Source organism: Salvelinus namaycush, chromosome 34 (assembly GCF_016432855.1).
Source record: "Salvelinus namaycush isolate Seneca chromosome 34, SaNama_1.0, whole genome shotgun sequence".
Lineage (NCBI taxonomy): Eukaryota > Metazoa > Chordata > Actinopteri > Salmoniformes > Salmonidae > Salvelinus > Salvelinus namaycush.
This window is the reverse complement of record NC_052340.1, coordinates 17,572,651-17,579,106: the sequence shown is the minus strand read 5'-3', so window position 1 is coordinate 17,579,106 and position 6,456 is coordinate 17,572,651. Positions and strand designations below refer to the sequence as shown.

At 41.0% G+C, this 6,456-nt stretch overlaps 1 protein-coding gene across 1 annotated transcript in view; it reads left to right on the top strand.

Moving 5' to 3' along the window:
* Positions 1–4,791: 4,791 nt before the first annotated feature.
* LOC120028892 (replication protein A 70 kDa DNA-binding subunit-like) overlaps positions 4,792–6,456 on the top strand; it is a 58,400-nt gene continuing 56,735 nt past the window's right edge. Inside the window, exons 1-3 of the mRNA XM_038974165.1 lie at positions 4,792–4,929; positions 5,138–5,188; positions 5,444–5,522. Of these exons, the coding sequence (XP_038830093.1) occupies positions 4,897–4,929; positions 5,138–5,188; positions 5,444–5,522 (163 nt within the window). The 5' untranslated portion in view covers positions 4,792–4,896. The remainder of the gene's footprint in view (positions 4,930–5,137; positions 5,189–5,443; positions 5,523–6,456) is intronic.

Here is a 6,456-nt window from a genome sequence, read left to right as displayed (position 1 = left end):
CCCTTCCCTATTCCGTGCGCGCTCATGTGATTCCTTCTTCTTCGATACGGTTTAACGGCAGTTGGCATCCAATAAAACGTTGCATTACCACCACCTACTACACTGGAGTATAACTCCCCTATACTTTACTTGAAAATAAATAAATACCCTACCATCTAACACTACACTCACAAAAAAAAAAACATTCTCCAATATTTAAATCTATTTAGTCCTACTTCAGGCCAACAGCCTGAAAGGATGGGACACCACCACTTAACACACCCTGTAGCTCTTCTGACGCCAAGTCTCGCACACCCAAATAACTCTGCAGCTGGCAGCACAACCTACATTTTCTGCGACTTACTGTTCCATCCCTACAGTACAGTTAATAGCCATTGCTATGAATGCAAAAAATCCAATATTACTGAAACATATACCACTTGTTGGTTTATCCCTCTGTACTGGTACAGATCTACTACTCACATCACTTCTTTCAGGGTCCCTCCCCCATCTTCCTCTACTTTCTTCACTGCCTCAGCATATGACAACTTCTACACTACTCTAACCCTGGAAACCTCAACCTGCCTCTTTCGCACTGGACATTTCTGATCCCCGGCCCCATCGGCACCCCTAACATTAACACTTGCCACTAATTTCCACAATGCTACACATTTCTTTGTCTCATGCCCTTCCGTACACTTCTCACACCTAGGAACATCCCTCCTACACACTGCTGCCACATGCCCATAAGCTTGACACCTGTAACAACATAATGTATTTTGCACAAAAGCTTGGACAGGATAACTTTTATTAGAGGTCGACCGATATATCGGCAAGGCCGATTAATTAGGGCCGATTTCAAGTTTTCATAACAGTCGGTAATCAACATTTTTGGACGCGGATTATGGCCTATTACATTGCATTCCACGAGGAAACTGTGTGGCAGGCTGAGCACCTGTTACGCGAGTGCAGCAAGGAGCCAAGGTAAGGTGCTAGCTACCATTAAACTTATCTTATAAAAAACAATCAATCTTCACATAATCACTAGTTAACTACACATGGTTGATGATATTACTAGGCTAACTAGCTTGTCCTACGTTGTATATAATCAATGCAGTGCCTGTTAATTTATCATCGAATCACAGCCTACTTCGCCAAACAGGTGATGATTTAACAAAAGCACAATAGTTGCATGAATGTACCTAACCATAAACATCAATGCCTTTCTTAAAATCAATACACAGAAGTATATTTTTTAAACCTGCATATTTAGTTAAAAGAAATTCATGTTAGCAGTGTTAGGGAAATTGTGTCACTTCTCTTGCGTTCATTGCACGCAGAGTCAGGGTATATGCAACAGTTTGGGCCGCCTGGCTCGTTGCGAACTAATTTGCCAGAATTTTACATAATTATGACATAACATTGAAGGATGTGCAATGTAACAGAAATATTTAGACTTAGGGTTGCTACCTGTTCGATAAAATACGGAACAGTTCCATACTTCACTGAAAGAATGACGTTTTGTTTTTCAAAATGATAGTTTCCGAATTTGACCATATTAATGACCAAAGGCTCGTATTTCTGTGTTTATTATATTATAATTAAGTCTATGATTTGATATTTGATAGAGCAGTCTGATTGAGCGGTGGTAGCAGGCTCGTAAGCATTCATTCAAACTTTACTGCGTTTGCCAGCAGCTCTTCGCAATGCTTGAAGCACAGCGCTGTTTATGACTTCAAGCCTATCAACTCCTGAGATTAGGCCGGCAATACTAAAGTGCCTATTAGAACATCCAATAGTCAAAGGTATATGAAATACAAATGGTATAGAGAGAAATAGTCGACGCGTCATAATTCCTATAATAACTACACCCTAAAACTTCTTAACTTGGAATATTGAACCACCAGCTTTCATATGTTCTGAGCAAGGAACTTAAACGTTAGCTTTTTTACATGGCACGTATTGCACTTTTACTTTCGTCTCCAACACTGTTTTTGCATTATTTAAACCAAATTGAGCATGTTTCATTATTTATTTGAGACTAAATCGATTTTATTTATGTATTATATTAAGTTAAAATAAAAGTGTTCATTCAGTATTGTTGTTATTGTCATTATTACAAATATATATATATATATATATATATACACACATAATATATACATATATATAAAATAATAATCAGTATCGGTATCGGCGTTGAAAAATTTGAATCGGTCAACCTCTAATTTATATGTCCTAACATCTATGTTGGGATAAGACTCAACATCAAAACTCAAAAGAACAGACAACGACTCTTCTGTTTCACCACTCCCGCCACCCTGTCTGCTTTGCACCAAACAACGAGCATCACAAACACCAGGAATCTTCCCCTTCAGTTGGTCAGCTTTCACATTTACGTCTACCCCAGTAATCACTCCTTTCAATGGCACCCTTTTCTTGAAGCAAAATAATTCACATATCTTGCCCCCATTCATTTAACGCAGAGCACCTGCTCCTTCTGATCAGAAGAAACACAAGCATCAGATACTTCGCCCTCATTCACTTCCATTTCTCCTCCTGTCTTCAGCTCATTCTGCTTACACTTTGTACCATTCTTCATTAACAAACCATCTCCCTTTTTCCCATCATTTTTAACCGACTCAAGCTCACCCTTTTCCTCCCTTTCTCTCTTAGACCTCCTCTGCCTCGCCTTTTCCCTCAATTCCTCCTCCGTATTCCAGGTTTACGTCTCCTTGTGATAATATTGCACTTCTCCTGACATACATCTTGTTATTGCCTTCTCAAGGGACTCCATTTAACTGGCTGTCACAATCTCCGTACAATCAGCTCGAACCCCTCGGGATGTAGCGCTCAACAGTCCCTTTGGTGTGAGATCTCTATACATTTCTATCATATATGACACTATTTGTTGGATGGGGAGAAAAGTAGGATACCTTTAAAACTCAACAATAAGTTCAGAGCAAATTCCTGCTTTGCATTGCATTGACGCCAATCAACGTAAAGAAAATATGGTCTCCATGTTTTAAGGAGTGCAAGCATACTGTAGCAGCAGCTTGTGAATGGTGGTGGAGTTACCATTAGGCAACTAAGGCAATTGCCTGGGGCCTCACACCATCAGGGGGCCTCGTGAACTTGGTATAATTTTGTTTAATAATACATTATTTCTGTTATCTTCTCTTCCTCCTCCTTGAGGCCCTCCTCCTCTCGTGAGTAATTTCTGATGTGGAAAATGGATCAGTTTCTGTTTTCTTCCTCCGAATTTGGTGCTAGCTTTTGAACGGTTGGGACTATTATGACCCCATGCCTGAAAGCTAATACTCTTAGGGACACATACATGTCTTCTATTTTCCTACAATGCTCATAAGCAATGCAGGACACTTTAGAATGGACTGTGACAAAACCACAGTGGTGTAAAGTAACTAACTAAAAATACACGGGCAGGGGCCTCCAAATCACTAAAAGACAATTTATGCATGATCTGAAATGTGTGGTCAGAGACTCTGTATGGAGGGTGTGACGCAAATACGGAGCCTCCAGAGGCATGCAGAGGCCAAATTGAGCACTATACCACATGATGCGCACCTCCCACATGTTGTAACAATGCGGAGGGCTTCATGTAGCTCTGCATTGACATGATTGGTTGAAGGTAGGTGGGGGAGGGAGGTCCTGTATAAACACAAACTCACTTCCTGACAACTTCCTTCACAACAGCTCTGCTCAACAGCTCTGGGCACGTTTTTCCTTTTCCCAACGCAGTTAAGCCAAAACCACGCCCCGTTATTCAGAGGGAAGGTCTACTACGCTTCCATTGGCTAGCGTTTGTTGGCTCACGGCAGCTTTTGCCTCACAGCCTGTTGAGAGACATGGACGAACACACAACACCACATTTGCCCATGTATTTATTTTCAGAGTTTCAATGAGTTGTAAAAATGTCTCAGAGAACTCTGCTGAATTTCCTCAATTGAAGGTCAGCTAAGTTAACCTAGGCTAGTTAATGTTACTAGCTCGGTATGTAAAATTGTTATATTATCATTAGTAGTCTATTATCAGGTAAAAGCACATGCTTATTATTTATAATTTGTCAAATATTTATTAGCTAATAATTTCTATAAAATTGTTAAAGTCGCTCAATCTTGAAATAAAACGGCAAACATTATTAATCGGTGACTGAAATTTCGCGCTACGTGATATTCACTTCCGGACTTGGAGAGCGCTCAAAGCGTTGTAGACCGCCCCTCTGAATAACGGGGCGTGGTTTTGGCGTTGGGAAAAAGAAAATACGCGCTCTGCGTTGTCCGCAATGCGTAAGAAGTAGGAATGCCCTGACTTTTGCAGAACCGTATCACAGTAAATACTGCATAGCCAATGCAGAGGTCAGACTGAACATGCATCGCCTTTAAATCCGTCCGTTTTTCTTCAACAAAGATGTTGTTCATAAATGTTTAAAAAAAGATAATAAATGTTGTTCATAAATGTTGCAGGATTTGCAGGACATCTAATAAAAGGAGCAGCTATTCATACAACAGTTATTTTGTGTCTTCTTATAAAGCAATTTTAGACATTGTAACGCCGACTATATAAACACTTTTTTTATTTTCACGTTTAACCAAACGCACGTTCCATATAGGCACGTTGGCTCGGCAACCTGGTCTAAGGTCAGTTTCACGTGTTACCCCCTGCTGCTAAAGGTGGGTTTAGCGAGTGTAAACTGATCCTAGATCTATAAGAGAAACCGGAAGGCTAAGCAGTAAATTACGCGATGACGTTATGAACAGTTCGCGCGTTTAGGGATACATTTGGCGCCACAGACACAACACAGAGGAAGCACTGTCACTGTAGAAGTGAGATTGTCCTCTCCGAGTTCGCTTTAAAACGTACATTTTCACTCTACATAGCTATAAACTCAGCCTCAACATGACTAACATGCTGACAATGGGAGCGATAGAGGTAGGTGGGGCATTTTATGACATCCCAGAAAGCATGTTAACAAAGTTTACCTAGCATCGAGAAACATGGTTTTCGGACAGGGACTAACGTTACACGGAGTGCTGCTGCTGCTGAATGCTTTGTTGAGTTAGCTAGCCAGCCAGCCACAATGCTAGCTAACTAGATATATTTGCCATCTGTCTCAAGCTGTTTTCTGCTTTTTCAACAGGCTCTAACCAAAGGCTCTAATGATTTACCAAACCCCATTCTTCAAATAGTGGTAAGTATGAGTGTATGTTCTTGTGGAAGTAGATAATTAGTTGGCCAAGTTACTGTAGGCCAACTGTAGAAGAATGGCTACTGGCCTGGTCAACAGCTAGCTAGCTAACTTGGACAGTATCGACCCATGTTTTAGAGACCAACATTTAAGTCAAGGATATTCACCAAGATGGTAATACGGATTTGGACCACTGCTAGATTTGTCGAAATTGGCCAATATGATTTCGACCGCACTCCTATATTCATGTTCTTTCAGAACATCCGTAAAATTGATGGAGGCAGTGGACCAGCCCGCTTTCGTCTGATGATGAGTGATGGACAGCACTCAATGTCCTGTGAGTAGAACTATTCAAAATCCACTCCACCACCTGTTCAAAGTACACACAGAAATGGTTGTATGGCACGAGGCAGGTGACCATGACAGGTAGCAAATGCATAGCATTGCTTTGTAGTAGTGGCATGTAAAGAAAACAAAAGTGTAATATTTGGATAATATATGGCAGTATTTTAAGTTAATGCAAGGTTACAACTGTATTATTTTTACACACACACACACACACAGTAAATATCAAATTGAGGTAATATAGGTGGGTTAAAGTGACTATGCATAGTTAATAAACAGCGAGAAGCAGCAGTGTTTTAAACAAAATAGAGGGGTGAATGCAAATAGTCCGGGTAGTCATTTGATTAGATGTTCAGGAGTCTTATGGCTTAGGGGTAGAAGCTGTTTAGAAGCCTCTTGGACCTAGACTTGGCGCTCTGGTACCGCTTGCCGTGTGGTAGCCGAGAGAACAGGATGTCTGGAGTATTTGACCATTTTTAGGGCCTTCCTCTGACACTGCCTGGTATAGAGGTCCTGGATGGCAGGAAGCTTGGCCCCAGTGATGTACTGGGCTGTATGCACTACCCTCTGTAGCGCCTTGCGGTCAGTTGCTGAGCAGTTGCCATACCAAGCGGTGATGCAACCAGTCAGGATGCTCAAGGTATCCGTGTAAATTAAAAGTCAAGGATATTCATAATGGAAATGTTAGACCTGCCAAATTAAGCTTTTGAGAAACTGCACCCCATTGTTTTAAATCCATATTGCGTGCAATAGTCGTAATCCGAATTACACAGGAGGTAGACTAAAAAGACAACAGGGCAAATTAAAAGTTGTTTTAGTCTTTCTCCATAGTCTCACCCAGAAAATATCAAGGTAAATAGCTGACCTAAGCAACGGGGCACTTTGGAGTGTTTTATGCTGTGGATGTGTTTTATGCTGTGGATGTG